At 40.9% G+C, this 19,985-nt stretch overlaps 1 protein-coding gene across 1 annotated transcript in view; it reads right to left on the minus strand.

The window, feature by feature from the left end:
- EDC4 (enhancer of mRNA decapping 4) overlaps window positions 1–19,985 on the minus strand; it is a 703,483-nt gene that overhangs the window by 552,005 nt on the left and 131,493 nt on the right. Inside the window, exon 8 of the mRNA XM_069217586.1 lies at window positions 13,995–14,104. Within this exon, the coding sequence (XP_069073687.1) occupies window positions 13,995–14,104 (110 nt within the window). The remainder of the gene's footprint in view (window positions 1–13,994; window positions 14,105–19,985) is intronic.

The following is a 19,985-nucleotide window of genomic DNA, read 5'->3' on the forward strand; positions in this document are numbered from 1 at the left end:
TTGGTGGCCAGGTTGTGACAAAGAAATAGAAAGAAGGCTCAGAAACTACACACACTGAGAAGTCTGATGACACACAAGTAACATTCAGACCTCCTTTACACACCTTTCCCAGCCCAGAAATGCCTTAGGCGAGAATTGGAATAGATATAATGGGGTCTATACGGAAACATGAAGAACAGGTGCATGTGACTGTTCTGATAGAACACTTTACCAAGTGGCCTGAAATTGAAATAGTTCAAAGAGCTGATACCAGTATGTTATCTAATTCCTGGACATTGTGTTTGATAGAGAAAGGTTACTAAAGTACATTCTAAGCAACAAAGAACCACAGTGCATTTTCAAAATGTTTGAAACATTTTAAAAAAGGTATGGCATCATACATAATACTTCAGTGTACCATCCAGCAGAAAATTGAGAAGTGGAACGGTTTAACTGTGCTATTGAGGGAATTGTACAGTTAGCCAATAATATTAACCTTGTGTAGAGAAGTGAATTACACCACATGGTGTAGGCATACAGAATAAGCCCTACTGAAAGTACTAGTATCCAGTCCTTTCGAACTTATGAGGGAAAGAACCCCTATGTCTAAAGACATTACTGGTTGACTGAAAGTAGCAACAAGGGTTAATTGGTCACCGGAGGCAGTGAAATAATTTTTTTCAAGCACAAAGTGAATGTGAAAGACAGTATGACAAAGCATAAAAACAAAGCAGGAAATGTGAGAATTGGTGACAGACCAAGGGTGAAAAGAAGGGATATCATTTCTAAAAACCAGTCATTTTATCCATCCTGTGATAGAGAAAATGTTTTGCAATTCTGTTTTATTACGTGAAGGTAAAGTCTGGCATTTGTCGGTACTTTCCTTGTGTAAGAGAAGGGAGGACAATAGGCACAGAGGTAGTGGTAACCATATTCCACAAAACAGGAGTGATGTTCCGGAGGAAACATCAATAAGTACCAAACCAAGATTTGAGTAGAGGTATGATGATGATGATACCCAAAGTAACGTTGTTCCATGTTGTAGGAAACTGCCATCTTTCTGGTATAGTTACCCTCACTTTTTGCCTGGTGTCAGTGTGTTTGGACTGTAGTTCACTGGGATCCTGCCCACCAGGACCCCAGTGACTGTGCTCTCTCCCCTAAATTTAGTTGTTGGTTACTCTTCACACCCACAATTGGCATACTGGTGGACCCCTGTAAGGTACTAGCATATGGTACCTAGGTACCCAGGGCATTGGTGCACAAGAGGTCCCCTATGGGCTGCAGCATGCATTATGTCATCCATAAGAGGCCATGCAAACTGGAGGCCTGCCAGGCCTGCGTGAAAAGGTGCATGCACCCTTTCACTGTCAAACCTAACCACTGCACTTAGACATTACAAGTCACCTGTCTGGTAGGCCCTTCAGTCCAAGGGCAGGGTGTATGTCTCTAAATGTGAGGGTACGCCTGCATGAGCAGGGTACCCCTACAGACTACAGGCCAATTCCAGGACTCTAAGTGTGGGGAAGTCATCTTAAGGTATGTAGTGGACACTGGTCAACAAAAGTGGTCCAACTACATAATGGCTACTCCAAACCTCAGCATGTTTGGTATCAAATATGGAATCGCACAACTACACTGATTCCAGTGTTAGCTGCATGATACCATGTACTCTGGGGGTTCCCTTGGGCATCCCCCAGCCAGTTCTGCCTGTGCAGCCTTTTGGGGTTCAGCTGCCAGTCTGCACTGCTGCTGACTCCAGACACTGTTCTGTCCTCCTGCTGATGAGGCAGGCTCATGCCGGAGGAGCAGAAAAAGGACCAACCCCATGTCCAGCTACTCCTCTAGGGAGGTGCCCAGAGCTCTGCAGGGTGGCCACTTGATTCTGCTATCTTGGAAATAAGATGTGCAGAGGCCCCTGGGAGCATCTGGTTGATAAGGCCAGGTAGGAGATGACCCTGATCCCCTCTGACAGGTGGGTCACTGCAGAGAGTGACCAATCCCCTTTTAGAGTTTTTTAAGGGCTTCTTCGTGGGTGGGTACTCAGATTCATCAAGCAAGACTGTACAAGGAACTCTCTGCAAGACATCTGCCCCTGGCCTCTGGAACTGCTGCTGGTCTTCGCCTGGAACCGAACAAGTCTGCTTCTGGTGGGAAGGCTCCCACTGCAACATTGTTTCTCTAGGTCCTTCAAGAATTCTGCAGCATCCAAGGCTGTGCATCCTCCAGGGTCACAAGGACTCTGTTTGCACCAGGAAGTATGAAGGAATCTCCCTTGGAGAGGAGTCACTCCTTCACAACCGCAGGCACCTCAAGGCATCATCAACCAGTTGGTGGGATCTGCTGTCTCTGGACATCATAAGATCCTGCTTCGCAGGTGGTAAGTTTGTAGCATCCTCTGGGTCCTGCTTGTCTTCTATATAAGTTGGGAGACTGGAGGCCCTTGCTTCTGGCACTGGACTGGCACCCCTGTGCACCGAGACTGTTACACTTGTCAAGGTTTGTTGGCTCTTCCTCTGGGAGATCTTCAGGCTCCAAGAAGCCCCGGTCCCCAGCACTATGTAAACCTAAGATCAGCCCCTGTCCTGCAACTCCTGCGATGTGGGACTTCTGTTTTGCTGGGTAAGGCATCCTTCTGACTCCGTGTCCAGTGCCTGTGGGTCACTCGTGGGGGCTCCATCGACTTCTGGTGGCCTTCTGTGCGCTGAGGGCCAGCTCTGACTCCCCCTTCTGGGCAGAGTCTACTGGACCTTGCTGGACCCCACAAGTTTGGAAACTCTTCTTCTGCTCCTATTTGCACTTGCCAGTGCTTGCTGGTGACCTGGCTGGTCACCAACCCTTCTGCAATCCAGCGACCGCCGAGGAGCAGCTCGGAGGCAACTCCTGGGATCTTCAGCTGCTCCTGGACCCCGCAAGCTGGACTCCTTCTTCCACTGACTTGCAGGTACTTCATCTTCAGGAGGGTGGGTATTGCCACCTGCACCACCTGGGCGCGTCCTTGGATGCTGGACTCTGTCCCCTTCCTTTGCAGGTCCTCCATGTCCAGAATCCCTCCTGGTCCACAGGTTGTGACAGCAGCTAGACAACCGGGGGCATCCACAGTATTCAGAGAGAGTCTGTTCTCCCCTCTGCATCCAGGTCCCTGGTGTAGGTACTCCTGTTTTCTTGGTATCCTGGGGCAGGGGCACTCTTCATCTATCCTCTTGCCTGCTGGCTTCCTTGGGGTCCACTAGGAAGGGTTATGAATTCCACAAACACCAACCACTACCCTCCGTGTTAGCCTAAGGGCCAACTGGGTGGGTAACCCAGCAACCAGGAGTAAGTCGGTCACCTATTGTACTTACCGCTGGTATTTCTAACTGGCCCCACCCCATAGCTAACCACCACACTTAACTTGGTTGGAGTCCCACTTTCACATTGCACTTTTTAGGTTGAGCGTAAGCGTTCAACCTCATGTATACTTTTTGTATACTTCTTATGGCTTAAAGCAATTTCGTTTGTTGGTTACAGTGTCCTTTAAAAACTGTTGCTTACTAGAGGTCACTTCTGCCTTTTTCTCCCTCCTTTTTCAGTTTCACAGCAGTGACCAACTACTGTATTATTCCACTTTGGTTTCTCTATCTGTTGCTGTGACGGACCACTTTTGTAATTTCTTTGTTGCTCACTTTTCACTGTAGGTGTTTTAGGCTGGTAGCTGCCTGTGTTTTTTTTTTTTGTTTGCAGCAGCAGCATTCCGTTCCTCCCACGTCACTGACATTAGTTTTAGCTTTATTCCAGTGCTGTCCTGGTTTACCTCTGGCTCCTAAAATAAGCTTATTTTACAAAAGAAACACCCAGTGACTAAACACTTAGCTCTCTGCTCACGAGAGCCACAATATGCCCTTTCTGGTTGAATGTAGCTAAACCTAGAAGCAATGATGTGAAACTTGCAGAGCCTCATCTGGAGTCTCTCTCCAGGCCCCCTCCGTGCCAGCCCTCAGACATCCGCACAAAGGGCATTGCTTATCTTTTTTATGGGAGTCATAAATCTTCTCAGGCTGCTCTGCTATTGTTAACTTCATTCTAGCTATGTTTAAACGTGAGGCAAAAATGCTTGCAAGACTTTATTCTGTTAACATAAAAAGAAAATACTTTTCCAGCCTTATATTTCAATTTCTGTTCAGATGTTTACACAACTCAAGGTAGTGCAGTCATCTTCTCGTCCCTCCTGAACGGCTTGTGATTTCTGATGTCAGTAGCTGCCAGTGACCACCAAAACATTGCAGGAAAAGACAAAATTATGAGGCAGGGTTGAGCAATTTATATGGCAAGAGAAGTCCAGTTCTGAAATTACAATGCCAATAGCTCTAAATCAAGAAAATGCGAGACCTATTGCAGTGCAAATGCTTGTTTATATATAGTTTGGTCCTCCCCTAGATCCCTGTATATTTCTATGCTATATTTGCTGTTTTTATGTGTATATTGTATGTACTATCGCCAAAGGGAGATATACCAATGTCAGTTTAGTAGTAGTGTTGTAATAAAGTATCCTTTATTTTTGCAATACGTGTGTGATTCTTTCTTGTGACTGAGTTATTATCGGACTACTGTGGTATTGCAAGTGTTTTTCATTCATCCTGGATAAGCTTTAGCTGCTTGCCTCAGCTACTCATTGAGGCCTTTTGATATCTGGACACCTATTCACTATCACTAAGGCTTGCCTGAAGTCAGTATAGGGTGCCACACCATAGGTGTACACCATAAACTAAGCCAGCCTCCTACACGTGACAATGACTGTGTCAATAACCAGAGTGAAAGAAACTCTGAGCAGCATGTAGGGATGGAGTATTCACATGAAGGTGTAGTACAAACCAAGAAGGAAACACCTTAGGTAGTAATACAAGAAGCAGGACAGGATGTGGGTTTACTAAACCTAGAAGTTTTAAGGACTACTTATGTGATTAACTGGCTGTTTTAGATTATTTACATTTATGCATATGGGTGTCCTTTTCCTCTAAGGTAACAGTGTGCCAATTTTGAACCTGATCTAGGTTTTTAGTACACTATGTACCTTCTTATTGGAAGCACTTCCATCATTTTATCTTACTGGTTTAGGAAAATGTTTTTATAGGTAACATGCACATGTTATGTGTGTTAGCACTTGATACACTTTTCTTAATGATGTACCTTCTGAGTGAAGCTACATTCATCTTTTCAATTTAGTACATTGTTTATTATAAGTAATGTGAATGCAACAATTTATCTAGTGTTTTTTTTATAATGTGGGAAGATGTGCTACACTTCTTACAGCGTTCTCTTAGGACACCATAACAGGGTTAGAACTCTCTTATTGTTAAGTAATCAGCTGGCATTCTAGAATGGCAGTTGGTCCGCAGATTAACCTTCAGATGCTAAGAGGGTCTGTTTGGAGTAGACATGTGATGTTTACAGGGCCAGCTTTAGCACTGGTGGCACCCTGTGCGACGGGCCCTAATCTAGAGCTCTGTTCAACACAAAGGTAAGAAAAGACCAGCAACTACTGCAAGTAAAGCAGCAGGCATAACAACAGAGTACTGCATGCCTACCAGTAATGCGTAAGTCTTGTGTTACATAAATTTATTTGGTTATGTTGCACATGTAATACCTTTGCTTTGAGGAAAGCACGTATTAAATAGAAGAAACACTACTCAGGAATTAGGTAATTGTGTAATACATTCCAAGCAGTAAATAAAAACAATATATTCCTGTACAACCAGGTTTACATTTTGACGATAAAGAACAACCACCATTAAAGGAAAGCATTTTTGTACAGAATGTATCTTTGTTCACACCCTATACTAACCAGGAAGTGGTTTCAACTGTACACACAATTATTTAGGCATTTCAGTTAGCTGGTACGCAAAGTAAAAGATGGCACTGCACACCAATCTAGGGAAAAGCCTACAAACTGATAGCATATGTTCTTTGTATTCTGGGGCCAACAGTGTTGAGACACATTGACAGAGCAGTGGACAATGTGGCAAAAAAGAAGCAGCTTATATTTTAAATATGTATGAAAGAAACAAGTAAATATGGATGTTTTGAATTTAGCTCATGAGTTGATCACTAGCAAGTCATGTTTTGTTTCTTGATAAATACTTCCTGAGGTTCCCTAAACAAAATCGCCTTAAGCTTCTGTTTAATATTCAACTTAACACAAGAAGCAGAGGGTGATCTTTCTCAAACCTCTTAAACATCGAATGACTCAGGAGTTGAGTTTAAAAATTTCCCTCAAAGTCTTCATTACACACCAATGATTTCATAGTGCCCTCTTTAACAAGTGGTAGATTACAGAACTGCTGTAGTTAAGAGGCTTCCACATCTTGTGCTGCACCAATAGTATCCTATGCGCACCTTAAGGTGAACTGCAATTCACTCAATGGAGCAAAATGGGAAAATAGCGCCTCTTCCCTCAAAAATTCCATCCCTCGGTAATGCCAAAAATAGAACAAGTGTATAACCCAACTTTTCTCCTTCTGAGATTAGAGACTTGTGTTGACTGTGACACCCAGGACTTCAAAGTACTTTTACCATGCAAAATGGATGACATTTTTTATTGAGACTGATCATTTCCTGTAGAAAGAAAGGTGGGTCAGTCAGAGAATCCTTGCCTTTTTAGAAGGTTGAATTTGTGAAGTTTTGCACAGCTAAAATAAGCCTTCGTGCACTAACAACATGTCTCTCTATTGAGCATTACCGTTTCCTGGCACTGACACTATGGCACAAACACAAAACAGTTTTTATTTTTTTTCTTCAAGGTCATTGGACTGAAAACAGTGCAAGCATAACACCAAGTGCAATGGAGGTTTGATCCTCTAAGAAACTGTTGTTGCATACCAACTACAGGACTACTGCAGGAGGAGGATGGAATTTGGGCAGACCTTCAAAAGTGTTCTGTCCATAACCAGAACGGGTCTCGCGTTTGCTCGTGTTAGAGCTAATAGCGTTGTAAACTCCTAATCAGACTTTACTGCGGCATAAACCATGTACGTACCCGGAAAAAGTGCAATTAACTGTGTAACAGGGTCGATATTATGCAGAGCGCTTGACTTCTGCCAAGCGAGATCGCGCTGGGAAAATAGAGAAAAAGTAGTCCACGAACCGGACGGAAACAGCGAGCCTCGCATGTTTTCTGTACTTGGTCGATGTGCTCGAGGATGGCTAACCACCGGAAAAGGCATGACATATGCGTGCCTTCCACTAATGAAATCAAGCAGATTCTAACAGGCAAGCCCACGAACGAATGAAAGACACTGACGTCACGTGGATGGGGCAAGTGCATGCGGCGCAGGCTCGACCCTAAAAATGAGTAAACATCAAATAAAGAACAAATTCCTGATTCAGCCTTCCCACATAGCCTGTTCCATTTATGCTCTAAGTCTGTAGCTCTGAAAGCATGGTAATTCTCTCTCTGTATGTTACACGTCATCAGATCTCGTACAGTATTGTGTTAATCCATTTGGGAAGTGGCAAATTTAAAAAACATATGAGATGGTTGAAGATTAACTTCAAATCCGAAACCAAGGCTGTGGTTCTTATTGGTCTAAAGTTTTTAGGGTTCGTGTTGTGAATGGCTGCCAGGGCTAGGGATGTGACTGGCACTAGTTCTAGGGTTCCTATTGGTTTAAAGGTTTTTAGTATTCCTGTTGTGATTGGCTGTCAGGGCTAGGGTTGTGATTGGTTAATAGGACCAGGTCTACTCGTGGGTTTAGTGTTAGGAATCTGATTGGTTATGGCTAGGGCTCCATTGGCCCATAGGGCTATTTAAGTCTAGGGCTCAGGGCGTGCTCCTCCACCACCCCTAAACCATGCTTCCTTCCCCACCTAAACAGACTCAAACAAAATGAACAACATGCCACTTAACTTTGCATCCACGTTTGTTACAAAACAAGGCTACTGTACAGAAAAAGGTAAATTCATCATGTCACTTTCAACCACCAAGCCCACCATCAACACTCACAGACCCAACAAAATGCCTCACAAGCCTGCTGGATGAGGAACGCAAAATTTAGAAAAACAACACTATTGTGACCCTCCTACAGTTATCACAACTAATAACACCCCTGCTGCAAGCGCAAAATATACTGCTTACCGGTCTCCCCCCAAAAAATGACACCACGTTTTCTAAACTGCCTGCTCATAAATGCTCAATCACTCTCAAAAACAAGCACCACATCTACGACCTGCTCACTGACACACAACCTGACTTACTATTCATAACAGAAGCATGGCTGGTAGATGATATGGCCTATGAAGCCGTTCCTCCATGCTATCAAACTATCACACAAAACTGTATAGGCAAAAGATGAGGTGGACTAGTTATTATATTTAAATAAGCAATAAATCTCAGCAAAACAGAAAACATTTCCATACAAGGTTGTGAGGCCCTCATCACCAGATGCAACACATCAACCTCCTTCTGTAACTTTCTCCTCCTTTACAGACCTCCGCCTAACAATTCAGCATTCCCAGATACATTTCTTGACACAGTTTCAAAACTTATAACGTTATACTCCAACCTCTGCATTCTTGGGGACTTAAACATTTGGTTTGGCAAACCCAACATGCCACATCCAAAAACTATCACCACAGGCCTAGTCACATTGAACCTACATCAGATTATACACAATCCCACACAGATCTCTGGACACATCCTAGATGTCATTTTGCAAACCCAAAAAAACTAGTTACTGTTCAAAGCATCACGCCATTCACAGTCAGACCACCATTTATTAACCTTTCAACATAAAACACCACAAACTAACACACCCAAGACCACCTTACATAGATATATCTATCGACCATGGAACAAACTACATTTTGAAGACTTGGGGCCATATGTACAAAAGCTTTTTCCCATAGACACAGAATGGGTAAAATCCTTTCGTACATCTGGCCCTTAGAAACACAACTAACAGCCATCACAGATCAAGACAAATTCTGTTCCAGAACTTACAGTGGCTACAGGAAGCTTTTGATGTCCTATTACCACTCAAAAAACTAAACAGAACTAAAGAGAACTAACACCTTGGAGGAATACAGAACTAAAAAAGAAAAAACGACAAATCAGATGGCTGCAACAAATCTGGCTCAAAACAAACATTCAAGACAAAATTCACCTATACAAACTTAACGGAATATACAAATCATCAATCAAAAAAGCTTAAAAAGGTACTACTCGGACAGAATTCGAAATGCTAAATCAGCTAATAAAGAATTTAATAAAATTCTCAACGAATTTCGAAAACCTAAATGCATGGAAGGAACTCATCCCATTACTCAAGAATTCACAGGCAAACTGGCAAATCATTACATAACTAAGGCAGACACATTGGACTCCTATTTAAAACAAAGGAAAACCACCAGCACCAACCAGTTTCCTAAAACCTGTCCAAGAGTAAGCCAACCCAGCATCTGCACTCTTTCAAACATATCACAAGGTGAATTTATGGATTCAGTCAAAAGCACGCAGGCCTTCCAGCAGCCCTTACGACCCTTGTCCAGCATACATCTTTAAGACCATTCTTTTAACTACTTCTGCTGTCATACTTGTAAGAAAGATCATCAATATTTCTTTGACTACATAAACCTTTCATGAAGACATTAAAATGGCATACATACGCCTGTTATTAAAGAAAACAAGGCTGGACCCACAGGACCCCAACAACTATGGACCAATTACAAATGGACCATTCCTGGGCAAACTGATAGAAAAAGCAGTATTCCAGATGTCACAATTCATTGAAGATAACCCCATACTTTCAGACTACCAAACTGGATTCCGCCCATGAGGTGGCACTGAATATGCACTCATTACAATCTGGGATGATCTTCAAAACACAGCTGACAGCAATGGAGTTGCTGCACTACTTCTCTTGGACCTCTCAGCTGCCTTTGACACTGCTGACCATGATACCCTAATTCAAAGACTCCACAAAGCCGGCATAGAAGGAACTGTTCTCGACTAGATTACATCCTACCTCAAAACAGATCAAATGTAATTTATTCTCCCCCTTTCTCGCCCAAGCCCTACTTCACCAAAGCAGGGGTCCCTCATGGATCAATCATCTCCCCTATGCTTTTCAACATCTACATGATGTCCTTACCAGAAATGATCAATGAATTTCAACTTGCATGCTACAACTATGCAGATGAGACACAAATACTCCCTAAATTGGAATGCTCCAAAGACATTGGAAACTCACAAATCTTCAGTTGTCCCAGAGTAGTTGATCAGTGGATGGCGTGAAGCCATATCAAACTGAATGCTTCCAAAAGGAAATACTCACTATGTGGTGACTGGAACAATTATGACCCACTGTGTGCCTGACCTGACGATCTGAGACCACCTCTTAAAATATCTAAGGAACCTTAAAAGCCTTGGATTTACCTTGGACTCCAAACTAACAATGAATGCCCAAGAGGACAAATTAGCACGATCAAGCTTCATCACCTTGAAAACTCTGCAATGCATTTTCCCCTACTTCGGATTCCTACACAAGGTCCAGGCTACTACCACTCTTGTACTATCTAAACTAGATTATACCAATGGCCTCTACCATGGATCATCTGGATTTACTAGGAAAAAACTAAAATCCATTCATAACTTGGATGCCACATTACTAATACTACATGTAAAGCCAAAAGCCCACATCTCCCCTTCCTAGAAGGCACTACATTGGTTACTGGTTGTTAGAAGATCCACCTTCAAGCTGCTTTGTATTACCCACAAAGCAACACATGAATAGGACTGCTTTTCATCAGGAATAAAATCACCAAATATATTCAAAGAAACCTCCATGCAAGATTTACACCCCACCTTAAAACACCACCATGCAAGAAAAAGACTATAGGTGGTACATCCTTCTCTGTTCAAGAGGACAAACTATGGAATTCATTACCCCCAAATGTTAGATCCACGAATACCTATCTTGTCTCAGAAGACTACTCAAGAGTTGGCTCTTTCCTTCATAACCACCAGATCCAAACAGCAATGGACTGCATATACCTGTGTTGGCCACCATTTATACTCTGATTATGTGTATATATCTAGATATGTGTATTTCTTTAAGAAATATGTATAATTACTATTTTATAATAATAAAATACGTGCACCCTTTTTAAGCCTGTTTAACAAATGTATATTTACTCACGGTTAAGTGTGTGCGCGCATATATATATATATATATATATATATATACATACACATATATATATGTACGTATACAAAGTATGTGTATGTATACATGTAGGTGTATTATGCTTAGCATGTTCATAGGTCATTGAATGGTTCCTAGATAAGTTGTCAGATTAGATACTTATGAATTCCTGCTTTCATTTTAGCTATCACAATGAGTAAATGTTAACTTTATTATTAGCAAGCATTTCGCTACTGAAAATTGAGGAAAGATAAAATAATGTTAGAGAAGTACACAAATAAAAGAACCTCAAATATTGCTAAACTTTGAAGTCTGTGTTTACAACTTTAAACCTCGAAATATGATGTCAATTGTGACATTCCTTACACATATATTTCCCTACTTTGTATTTACGTATCAATTTTTTTACTATTTTAGTCCTACTCTACAAGAGGGAAAAAACTATCTCATAAGCTTTACTCTGTCGCCCCATCATCCTATACCTCTATCAATCTATCCTCCATCTCCACTCTTTGAATCATTCCAAGCCCTTTCTACTACTATGATCTCCAAAATCACCCTGCCAAAGCTCTTCCCTCCTCTGCCGCTCATGGCTCACCCCAAACCTCAGTTTACTACTATGAGCACCCAAACAACCCTACTAAAGTTTCCCTCACTTATCTCACCTCTGACTCATCCAAAACCTCTTGTACCACTATGATCTCCCTAACCCCTTTCTCCAGACTCCTTCCTCTTCCATCTCTCCTTTACTCCTCCTAAGCCTCATCCTATTGCTATAAACTCCCAATCAACACTTCAGGATTCTTCCCTCCTTTATGCCTCCAATATTATATTCAAACTTCTAATAAATTCACATATCCTCTGCTCAAATCAGCTCATACAAATACTGTACTCAAAATTTCCCTATACTTATCCATCACTAATCATTTTGGGTTCCGGAGTAGCGCGCTACTCGCAGAAAAGCGCTTTTACAGGAGTAGTAATCGCTATATAAATACAATTACAATTGCATTTCTTTTCTAAGGTACTCTGGGACTCCCATCTCAATGCCAGGGAATGAGTCAAGCATGTGAATCTATGCAAGTTTCAATACTGGAGTAATTGAGGTAAGTTTAGTTTTCATCTGAAGAGCTATTGGGCTTTAGAGGCAGAGATGAGCAGGCACAGAGAATAAAATAGGATGAGGACTAATTAGCACACTTTACCATGGGAAAGATTGTCACAGTCACATCATATCCTCGTTTGCAGTTAGAGTTCGGATACACGTTTGTAATGTATATTACACATGTATGTAAAGATAAGAATTACAGTGTTTTCATTTATAAACCACATATTACTGTCAATCTTCATGTCACTGCAAGTCTACAAGCCTAACTTTATATAACAGTGCAAGTATTTATAGTCAATTATATCTATTGTGTAATAAGATATAAACTAAAATGCTCTGAGAACCTCCTATTATCCTTTTTATGTGGCACTCGTCAAGATAAATCAGATTTGATGCATCATATAAGAAATGCTCATCAGTGATACTTTCTTTAAAGTGCGCCACAGGAAAGGAAATGAATGCATTTTACATGCACGGATCTCAGGTGTTTGTGAACATGTTTTGTTTTGATTAGTCATTTGAAGTGGATTCCTGACTAGGCCAGGGCTAAATTTCAGTTACACAGTTTGGGTAACACCCCCATATTTTGCTATTACCCCATGTTGTGTAATCACGTCATTCACAGCAAACATTTAGCACCAGCACAAAGCAACAACTCGAGCGGCCAGAGCGCGCATGTTTGCTGTTGTGGTGCTTGTGTTCTTTGCCATATTTTTATAATACACAAAATGGTTTTTGTGTCCACTTTTGTGCCCTTCTGTGTGTCTCAGACTAACCCAAAGAGTCTCTTCAAATGCTAACGAATCTAACACCTAGCCTTTCGGAAAAGGGACACCTCACCTTGCTATATATTGAGCCTCGGGCAGATCTGGCCAGAATAAACAATCTTAAAGGTCCTAGCCTAACCCCTAGGATCCTGAAACAAATTATTGTTAGGATCATGTTCCCTTGAGACCCTACAATCTGGCATTGTAAGTGCACCAGGTTCAGGAAACACACAGACCCCAATGTTGGTGAAGCAAAGCAATGGAAAGATGAGAGCTTGCATTTCCTTTTTGTGAAGTGCTTCACACACTGGTTTGACACATAAGCTTTGTGGAGTGAGTAGGGTAGGACAAGGGAACTGGAGACAAATAAGCCTTTTTCCTCATTCAGTACTCTGTCTGCATGAGGTGTGGAGTTACACCACATAGCATAATAGTGAGCGCTGGGAGGTGGACACATATGAGAGCAGGAAGTTAGGGGGTAGAGAGGCGAGTTAATGGGAGCGACAGGCATCTGGGGAAAAAGCAATGGATTACTAGAAAGATTAATTGCTCAAGTGCTGTAACTTGCTTATACAGTGATTAATTTGCATAAATTAAAAAGCTCTTTTGTGGGAGAGGAAGCTAGAGAGGAAGAAGGCAATGCAAAGTATTAATTCAGTGTGCATGGTGCCTCTTCATCTTACATCACAGCACGATGTATCTGATGTCCAATAACGTTGCCACCAGATGCAAAAACGTTTAGTTCTCCCAGGTCTCTCCATCTTCAGGTTGTTCCCAAACCTGTTTCTGATATAATGTTTTAAACCACTGTTGACCACTTACTGGTCAACAGTGGTTTAAAACATTAACTTTAGAAAGCCAAAACAGATGTCAGGCTTGATGCACAAAACAGTCCACAAAAGTGGCAATCTTCTACTGTCGCCATGAGAGGAAATACCCTAACACTTAAGTCCCCATACATACCTTGGCTGATCTTGTCCCTCAATGTATATCTGCCAGAACTTGACATAGCCATCGTGACTGGCAGTTGCCAAGACCGTCCCATCTGGTGAGAGGGCTCCTTCACTAAGACGCTTCAGAGAGGAATAAAAAAAAAAAAAGATGATCTTAGAAAGCAATGCCATTGTGCCATTTTGCAAAAAGTGACTTATTAACATCTGATCAACAATTTGAACATCCAGCCGAAATCCCAAAAGAGAGATATCTGAACTCCAAAAAGGCTACTGTAAACTACAATCATTGAAGCATATTAGAGATGAAATTGTGTACAGACACAGAATTAACAGGTTGGTTAACAAGCATACTCTCTTCATCCATTTCTTGAGAAAGAACAGTTGTAGAAACCTCCACTTCTCCAGCAAATTTATACATCGCTTTTGCAATTTTCAGAGACTACATCAGTTATTGGTGCCATTACTGAGGACTGTAAATATTTATGTAATTTATTTATTTACTGTATATGTAAAGTGCACAATTACCAACAAGCTATCCTGCCAATGAGCAAGCCAAACAACAAGCCACAAAATTAATAAAATAGTCCTTATGGGCTTTCTCAAATTGGAGAGGACTACTCCCAGCAAATATGGAAAGAAATAATTCCAAGCCTTGTACTTCTGATACAAAAGGCAGCCACTGCCAACCCATGGCATACTTTCCTAATCTGTGGAGGTATCAAGGTAAGAGATGTAGCAGATTGGGCCACTCAAGATGTCTGATAAAACTGGAAAATTTCAGATAAAATTGCTAGACCAAAATTCTACAGAGTTGCAAGATGGATGTATACATATTCAAAGTGTTTAAGCTGAAGATAGTTCAGAAGATAGTTTGACAACCCTGGGTATTAGCAATTTCAGTAGTGTAGTCTGGATCTGACTGGGCCTAAACAACTGAAAAAAAAAGTATATTTAGGTTACAAAATCTAATACTATTAACATAAAAAAATAATTGGAAGGCGTTTTAGAAACCTCAGCTGCAAAGGAAACTTTGTCATCGGACAGATTTAACTGGAAGGCAGCAATTTCCTAAATCAACAGGTAGGAAGCTTGCTCATGGTGAGATAAGAATTAAGAAAGCCAGTGCAAAACTTTGCTTCAGATACTTTAATAAGTATTGTGTGGGGCATACTATCTAAGGCAGCAGAATAATCTACCAAAATAAGAGCAGTCAAACTACCACTGTCCTGCAGCATGTTGAGCTCATTCTGACCACAGTTACACTGGCCACACTACTATTAGCCACTCTACGTACACAGCCTACGATCCAGCAATGTTTGTGGCCTTAACATAGAACGTAATTTTGAACATAACCTCTTTTAGCTACCTTCATCATGAAAGCTGATAGCAAGACTGCTACCAGTGCCAGAGGCAATGGTATACACAACAAGCTGGAAACACCAACCAAGGAAAGGGTCCATGGCAGATTCCGATTTCAGTGATTAAATTAACATAAGAGTAGTTTCAGCGGATGGTGCGTAAATTCTACTAAATGATGAGCTATGAGATGAAAGGAAGAAAAGACCGGAGGATTAGGATTAGGTCATGAAGCATCAAAACATTTTACATTTTAACAATTGAAAACAAAACAAAAGAAATACAAATGTTTTGGGAAGCTAGTGTTGCTGATCTACAGTTCTTAGATTTGGAAAATGATTATTAAAAAACATCTCTTGTAAGATTATGGGCTTCTCGCATGCTTTCCGAATAGCACAAGTCCTCCTAACCTCAGTTGTATTATTTGTCAAGAGAGGAATAATTTGCTCCGGCTTCCAAGAATAAATCACAATTCCACTCCAGTTCTAATGCTTTGCCATGCCTTTTGAGTAAAGCAAGTGGCAAAATACCACAAAGCAGAGCAGCACATGTAATGTGAAACAGATTTATCCACTGATGTAATGTTCTCATGTGCACTGGACATCCATAATTAAAACAACAACTGACATGATTAAGAGCTTGAAGCAAAATGAAAAATGCTTTGATTTACTCAGAAGCCAACTGGCAAGTTTCACGTAACTGAGTTTGAATTTTATCGGTAACATCAAAAGGCAGCACTTCCTAATAAATGAGATAAAAATGATAATGAACAAAATATCAACGGTCTGATCAAGGAATGGAAAAGGCAAAGTATATCCGAAATAAAAATGAAGGTGGTAAAAACAAATCAATGGTGTGATGCACAACATCGGTGAGAAACAAGATTAATTGCGTCGGAGACAGTGCAGCACAGAATCCCAAGAAACTACTAATAGCTAGAGAATCGGGATCACATTTCAGCGAATTGAGGTCTCAAAATTGTATAAATCTGGAAATCTTGAATACTGAAGGAGAAATAAGTTAAGAGAAATTATTGCCAATGTTACGGTCCACAATTGGCACTCTCTGCACAATTCCAAAAGCGAGGGAAGAAGTAAGGCAGGGAGCAAAGTAAAAATTCAGAGCCCGTAAAGTCATCTATAACCATGTTGGTGAGGCAGAAATATTTCCAACACAAACTAGACACCCACTGTCAATACAGATTTAATCATCCATGTGGCAGACTTTATAGCCAGCCGGAAGAGCGAATGCAACATCTGGCAAGGGAGATTCTTTTAGCTATCTTTCAGTGAGGAATAAAATTACAGCAAGGCTGTGGTCTTCAATAAAAATTAAGATTTGAGTATTGAGTTTAGATAATGAGCATATAATCAAAAATGTCCCTGTAAGCAAATTTGTAAAGAAAGTGGCTGGGCTTGCTTTATCTGATAAATTAATGTCTGTAAGCTCAGGTGTACCAGCATTCACAGAGGAGAGCAGAAATGCTTTTTTTTTTTTTTTAAAGGCACAAGGAGCTAACAACTCAGTGCAAAAGTAGCTCGTTCCAATAGCACCTGCTACACTCCCACTGAAAAAAGATGAGAAACAGTTGGAAACACGGCACATTGTAAAAATGAAAAACCAAGATGTTTCTAGCATCATTAGACAACAGTGACTGGTGAAATGAGACACTACATCAGTGAGGGTATTGACCATCAGCCAACTCTGTGCAAATGAGATTCCTAGAAAACACTGAGGGTTGTTGGATGATTAAATGCTGTTTGTTGCAATTCTATTGTTTAAGTGGCAGTAAACCGACATACCCACGTGGCAAAGGTTCTCTGTTTCGGATGCAGAGTGTAGTTTCATTCTGCAGAAGAGTTTAGGCACTACTTGTTTCATCTACTATCCTTATTATCTCACTTAGTATTGAAAGATGGCATTGCATCTCCAACTCCCTCTGCAATTAAACATCAAGAATCTTATTATGTGACTGGCTTTTCCTCAGCCCTTCGTCGTGACATGTCAATGATTAGGAAGACGATAATTCTGAAACATTTCATGGTGATGGTCACCGCTCCACTGGCACACTGGAAGTTTTGATCAGGTTTGAAAAATACAGAACTTTATCAACGTCCAAGAGTTTGAAATTTTATAAACGTAAGTTGTGGTGGGCACCTAGCGTGTGTAAATGGTTCGTTCAGGGGGTTCCGGACTAAAGACAAGCAGATGGCAGCTAATTTGAATAATTAAATTATAGTATATCCCTTCAGCAGTTTTCATTTTTTCAGGGTTTCTAGGTAGAGTTTTTGAATACTTCCTTCAACTGGTTGACTGGTTTGAAATAATCTGAAAGTTACTTTTCACCACTTAACCCCTCCAGCTCATGTTGCACCAGCGCTTGCCTATATCAGTCATATGACTGTCATTTGTGCTCCATTTTCCCACAGGGGTGCAGCTTCAAGGGTTGTTTGGGTTTTACAACGCCCCTAAAACATACTTTGATGTAAATAGATGGGTACAAGTGCTTTCAATTGGGTATGGTGAGGTGTCTGTCGGATTTTACCTAGGATTTTCACATACACAGACAAAAACATACAAACACATCCGTGCTCTCTAGTCTGTTTCGAAGGTCTTTCAATATGTTGGTTAGTTTCAAACATATTGTGTTTTAAGTACTCCTAACACACTGCCCCTTAAGCCACCGCCATTGCCCTGGTTCTCATAGAAAGAATTTTCACAAGATACACCAGATTGATTGGTTGGAAATCTGAAGTTCACACTCCTCCAATCTTACTGACCAAACTACGACCCTGCATATTCCACCATTTTGCATTCAGTATGACAACTTCCTAGTTGGGTGTGTTAGTGGAGAGGAGGAAGCTAACGAATTATGGAGCAGTTAAAGTTTTCTAGCACTAACTAGAATCAATCTTCTTCTTTTTTAAGAATATTACTATTATTAGCAGCAGCAGTATTTTCAGAAAGAAACCAAACAATCTGTGGGTCACATCCACCTTAATTACGTGTATCAGCTCATTATCAAGTTCTCAAAGCAAGATGGTAGCTGTCCACGAATCGAAAATCAACTTCCTCTTCATGAAGTTTATCACATTATTATGCTATTTTAAATCTTCCCCTCCTTCTTGTTCTCTAATTCTCTAGTGTGGGTTGCTGCCTGTAAAAAAAAAAAAAAAAATCTAGGTATATGCCAAAGTTAAGTTTTGATGCAAACATGACTCCCATTTTTTTTTTTTTTTAAAGTAATTAGCATAATCTATACTGGCTTTGAATCTCTTCTTTAACCTGAGGTGTTAAAAAGTCATCTTTCTTTTCTTGTTTTTGTCCTTGTAAAAGATTAAATCAGAAGTAGGGTGAATTTCCAAATGAAACGTGTCATTGGCCAAACGTTTCTAATATGTTCTCTCCTGTCTTTAAAACAATTAGCAATGTTTATTTGCATTTCTTAGTGCTCATAGACAACTTACCTTCCAACTACGTTTTTATAAATCCTTTGAGGACAGACTCCCACAGCTTCTGTTGAGAATCCCAAAACACCTTTCTATTGTGTTTTCCATGCATCTTTGCATTTTCAAAGGTCATCATATTTTGAGTTCCGTCACTTTTTCATTTTACTGCATAGGCTATATGTTGAGTTAACAGTTACAATGCGTTCACTCTAGTTACTAGAGTCTGCACTACCACATTCAGGCAGATCCTGGCCCAGGGTTCTCCTATCTCCTCGCTTTTAGAAGGCTGTCTAAGGGCATTGGGCCTTCATTAGCATCCTACAACTAGTTGTCAGTGGGGAAAAATAAGATTAAATTCAGTAAAGGTTGCTCTTGGGCAAACTACAGGGAGTGCAGAATTATTAGGCAAATGAGTATTTTGACCACATCATCCTCTTTATGCATGTTGTCTTACTCCAAGCTGTATAGGCTCGAAAGCCTACTACCAATTAAGCATATTAGGTGATGTGCATCTCTGTAATGAGAAGGGGTGTGGTCTAATGACATCAACACCCTATATCAGGTGTGCATAATTATTAGGCAACTTAACAAAAAACAAATATATACCCATTTCAATTATTTATTATTACCAGTGAAACCAATATAACATCTCAACATTCACAAATATACATTTCTGACATTCAAAAACAAAACAAAACAAAAACAAATCAGTGACCAATATAGCCACCTTTCTTTGCAAGGACACTCAAAAGCCTGCCATCCATGGATTCTGTCAGTGTTTTGATCTGTTCACCATCAACATTGCGTGCAGCAGCAACCACAGCCTCCCAGACACTGTTCAGAGAGGTGTACTGTTTTCCCTCCTTGTACATCTCACATTTGATGATGGACCACAGGTTCTCAATGGGGTTCAGATCAGGTGAACAAGGAGGCCATGTCATTAGATTTCCTTCTTTTATACCCTTTCTTGCCAGCCACGCTGTGGAGTACTTGGACGCGTGTGATGGAGCATTGTCCTGCATGAAAATCATGTTTTTCTTGAAGGATGCAGACTTCTTCCTGTACCACTGCTTGAAGAAGGTGTCTTCCAGGAACTGGCAGTAGGACTGGGAGTTGAGCTTGACTCCATACTCAACCCGAAAAGGCCTCACAAGCTCATCTTTGATGATACCAGCCCAAACCAGTACTCCACCTCC

This window comes from Pleurodeles waltl, chromosome 12 (genome assembly GCF_031143425.1).
Source record: "Pleurodeles waltl isolate 20211129_DDA chromosome 12, aPleWal1.hap1.20221129, whole genome shotgun sequence".
In the NCBI taxonomy this organism is placed as follows: domain Eukaryota; kingdom Metazoa; phylum Chordata; class Amphibia; order Caudata; family Salamandridae; genus Pleurodeles; species Pleurodeles waltl.